The sequence below is a fragment of the Malus domestica genome, chromosome 16 (assembly GCF_042453785.1).
Source record: "Malus domestica chromosome 16, GDT2T_hap1".
In the NCBI taxonomy this organism is placed as follows: Eukaryota; Viridiplantae; Streptophyta; class Magnoliopsida; order Rosales; family Rosaceae; genus Malus; species Malus domestica.
In genome coordinates this window covers 23,452,644-23,456,814 of record NC_091676.1, presented here as the reverse complement: position 1 = coordinate 23,456,814, position 4,171 = coordinate 23,452,644, and the positions used below count along the sequence as shown (strand labels likewise).

The 4,171-nt window shown below is 35.8% G+C and overlaps 1 protein-coding gene across 1 annotated transcript; it reads left to right on the top strand.

Moving 5' to 3' along the window:
• The first annotated feature begins 976 nt into the window (after positions 1–976).
• LOC103432201 (S-protein homolog 6-like) lies at positions 977–2,879 on the top strand. Its single transcript, XM_070816029.1, has 2 exons — positions 977–1,275; positions 2,774–2,879. The coding sequence occupies exons 1-2, from the start codon at positions 977–979 to the stop codon at positions 2,877–2,879; spliced, it is 405 nt and encodes a 134-aa protein (XP_070672130.1).
• Positions 2,880–4,171: the final 1,292 nt, after the last annotated feature.

Genomic DNA, 4,171 nt, shown 5'->3' with positions numbered 1-4,171 from the left:
CTTTCCGTAAGCATATGAGATCAGTATATTCAATCCAAATCCAAGAACAAAACCAAAACGCCTTATTCATACTGCAGCGCCTTACCATGGTTTCGAGATTGACAAAGAGTGATGTACGCAGATGCTTGACGTTTAACATTTCTAACAGTTCATATCTTCAAAGTAATTCCAAATTGTAACGTTTGCAGTGGAGCCGAATTTGTTGCTCTCAGTAAAGGCAGTCACTCACTCATTCAAAAGGGGAAGACTCCTGTTTCTAAACAGTGGCAATTGGGCTAAAATATGAGAACAATACCTAGATGTCTATGTGGCAGCTAGGTTTATGACGTTGGACCGGACCGTAACCTTTTAATTTGTTGTGGTTGGACTAGACCCTATGTACGGTTAAACAAATGGATCGACAATGAAATGCCCCCTTTTTTTTATTTATCAAACTTAACATGAATATAATACGCTCTCCTCATTCATGTAATTTAACTTGAGATTTCTCATTTGTAAATGATGAAAATTATCACTAAACCGTAGTACTAGTTAGTAAGATAAGATAATAAGACCACCATTACCATATACCATTACATATAAAAAAAAACTATGCATGAAAACACCGGCCAATACAATACCTACACGCATTAAACCATACCTTGGAACTAATCACAATGCATAAATGAACTCTTTCTTAATTTTATTTTTTTTTTGGTCAAAATGCATGAATAAACTCTAATCAACCCATGTCAATGCATGAACGAAGCCTTGGAAGTCCAAATACCGACACATAATGAGGGACCTCCAACACAAAACAGTTACCATCTCAATTGGTTTATCTCACCCAGCTTTTTCTATTTAAAGGAAACTAAAGCATGAAATTATATCAAGCACCATCTGATCAACCATCTTCATCAAGGTTCTGAAAAATACCAACATGAACATCGTAGCAGTCTTTTTCCTTCTTCTGCTCACATTGTCCATCTGCAGCTCAATGGCTGATTATCGGGTAACCGTTTTTAATGACTTGGCTCGAAACACCAACCTGAATGTTCATTGTCAAGCTGCAGGCATAGATCCGAGCACTCATTCGATCCCATTTTTGAATGACTTCAGCTGGACCGTCAACATTAACACTACTGCTGTTTTATCTTGTGATATGAGTTGGGGTATCGTAAAGGGGCATTTCGACATCTTCAATGCTAAAAGAGATGCCACTAGATGTGCTAGAAACTGGTGCGCTTGGCGTGTGAAACAGGATGGCTTGTATCTATTCATCGAGGTGCATAAGAGGTTGGACACTACTAGAAAATCTTATTTTGCCGACAAATTCTAAGCCGACAGAGTAAAATTTTATCGGCACAAGAGTCCTCTACCGACTAAAATTTTAATTTGTCGACTAAATATTCAAGCCAAAACCAATTTATAGCATTAATTTTAGCCGAGAAAATTCGACTGTTAACCGACCATCATTTTGTCGGCATAAATGCAATGTCCCGACTAGTTTAATTTTGACGGGTAAACTGTCCTTCCCTGCTATCTTAGAATACTAGACGACGATTTCGGGGCAACAAAAAATATTTCCTCGGCTGAGGGTAAAACTATTAACCAAAAATGAGGCGCGGAATAAAAGCGCGGTTTCAAATTGGAAGAGCGGTTTCAAAATAGAAGCGCGGAGTTAGAAAAAAAGAAAGAAAAGAATTAAGCATTTTAGTCAAACACGAAGCTGTTGTCTCTCCGTCCCACTCCTTCTCCCTTTCCCTCTCCCTCGTCGCTGCAAATACACAGATCGAAACCGGCGTCAAATTCAAAGCCCTCGAAAAGGTTTTTTTTTCTTTCCCTTCTAATTGTCCTCTTCAATTCTAGTTCTGGTGCATAAACCCATCAGTTGTCTCTGTAATTCTCTTAAGGTTTTCAATTTTCTTTTTCGATTTGTTTTGTCAAAATTGAATTGGAATTTGTGGGCTTGAATTTGTATTAGGTTGCGAGCCTATTGTGTGTTATGTTTATTAGGGTGGATAAAAAAAAAAACCATCAAAGCTGCCAAGAACTCGAAGGTCAGTGATCTCTTTAAGTGATTATCTTCCTTCTCCTCTCTAATTCTATGTCTGCCATTTCAATTTGTAGAATTTAATATAGGGTTTTAAGTTGGAAAATTTAATTTAACCTTTTAAGTTGCAGGGCTTGGTGTATACGACAATTTGGATTATTAATTTTGATTGCTGATCCACTTCCTAATCCCCACATGTTATTTGTGACTCGACCGAACACAGAGGGGCGAATGTTTTGTGGAAGGGATTGAGGAACAGGGCGAAGGTTTTGGAATCTGCACTAGATGATGCTGATAGTAAAGATTCGTGTAATGCCACATCTCAATTCTTTTGTTCCAAGTAATGTTGTAATATATAACTTTTCAATTGTGGCTTCCTGTTATCTATGATTGGTTGTGATGTTAATGTTAAATTACATTCTTTTTGGTGTTCTAGCTATGTTGATCGTGGTTTCTGGTTTTGATTGTGACCAAAATTTTGTTGTGGTTGAGTCTTAGTTTACTATGTAACACGCAGGATCCGACATTGAAAAATGGTGCAAGGCAAGTGATGTAGAGAAGACGAGAGCTGCAACTGCAGTTAATAACATCTTGTCCGGAGTTAATGGCCATATTAGTTTGTGGGAAGAGATCCAGCTTATCAGGGGTAGGCCTTCTCAGTTCAGCCTTAATTTTATCTCTTACAATCTTACTGATGATTGTACTTTTTGTTTGCTTTGATATGGTTGTGTTGCCTTGCAGAACTGATCTGCACTTACCAGACATGCCTTTAGTTTATGCAAGTGATGCCTTCTTCAAATTGACAGGTAACATGTACAATGTTAGCTATTTGCCAGGATCTCTCTAAACCATTCTAAACTCCATGTTGTTTGCAAATCTTTTGAATAATCCAACATATGTAGTTGTTGCACAACTCATATGTAGATGTGGTAACATGTGCAAGTCTATATTAACTTAGTCTTCTCTTCATCGAAATTATAATAATAATACTATTAAATTAGTCTTGTTATTTTTATTCCAGGTGCGCCTGATTGAAGTTAATGTAGTTGCACTTGCTTATGAGGCTGGTGATGGTGAATTTTATCTCAAGTATATCGTATAAATTATCCCTCTGTTATGTTTTCTCATCGGTTCCTAACTTGTGTTACTCTCCCATTCAGCTGATGACAAGAATATATTGTATATTTTGTCCCTCTATTGTGCACAACACACTGAGCAAGGAGCTTTGTACAGGTAAGTTTGATTGTGCTAGGAATATATTGTATGTTTTGCTTTCTCTGCCTTGTGTTTATTCCAAGTACATGGACGAATAGTTTCATTATGTCTATCCTAGACATGAGCAAGGAGCATTGTGTAAGCAATTTTGATTCCCCAATAAGTTACAATTGTCGTCATTAATACAATTTGATCAAGTTGTGAGAAATTTTTTATGTTTGAGGATTTTCTTTGTATTCTTGAGGGCTACTAATTAATCCCAGAGTTGAATATCTTTTAATTATTATTGCGTAACATATTGTACCTTCTTTCATTCATTTTTATTTGCATCTTATTAAGGGATTAAAGAGTACCTCTCAAATGGCAGGTGGTCTGAGATGTTGATTGCAAGGTTTGAAATATCTTTTACTATATGCTTGATTACATGAGTACATGCTTTATCATCCAAGATGCAAGTGAAATTCAAGTCTAACTATATGCTTGATTACGGGATTACATGCTTTCTTGTTGACAAATTGGTTAAGTTTTCATTGTTTAGTGTAACTATGGTGTTAATTGCAGCCTATCCCCATTTTCTAATAGATTGTTATGTTAAAGTATCTTCAATTGAATGTATCTTTTTCATGATGTTGTGTGAATCAGTGCAGCTCCATAATGTTATTACTTATAGAAAGATTCCTAGCTACAATTTGATTGTTTCTGTTTTAAGGATGCTCTTTCTTATGTTGTCATACATAATAATTACGATTTTGTATTATTTTTGCAGGATATTATTGCGAAGCTACTGCTAAACCGATATTGAGGAATGGGAGTAGAATAGGATTATTGTATAATATAATACTTTGTATAACCATTGTACATATACATATTACTAATCAAAGCAGCATTATTAGAAATTATTTTGTGTTTTCAAGCTTTTTTTTT

What these genes read in the sequence shown, in the direction of transcription:
- LOC103432201 (XM_070816029.1), top strand. Translation starts at nt 977, where the DNA reads ATGGCTGATTATCGGGTAACCGTTTTTAATGACTTGGCTCGAAACACC. An exon ending in TTCATCGAGGTGCATAAGAG is followed by an intron (nt 1,276 to 2,773) that starts GTTGGACACTAC and finishes GTTGCCTTGCAG; the next exon opens with AACTGATCTGCACTTACCAG.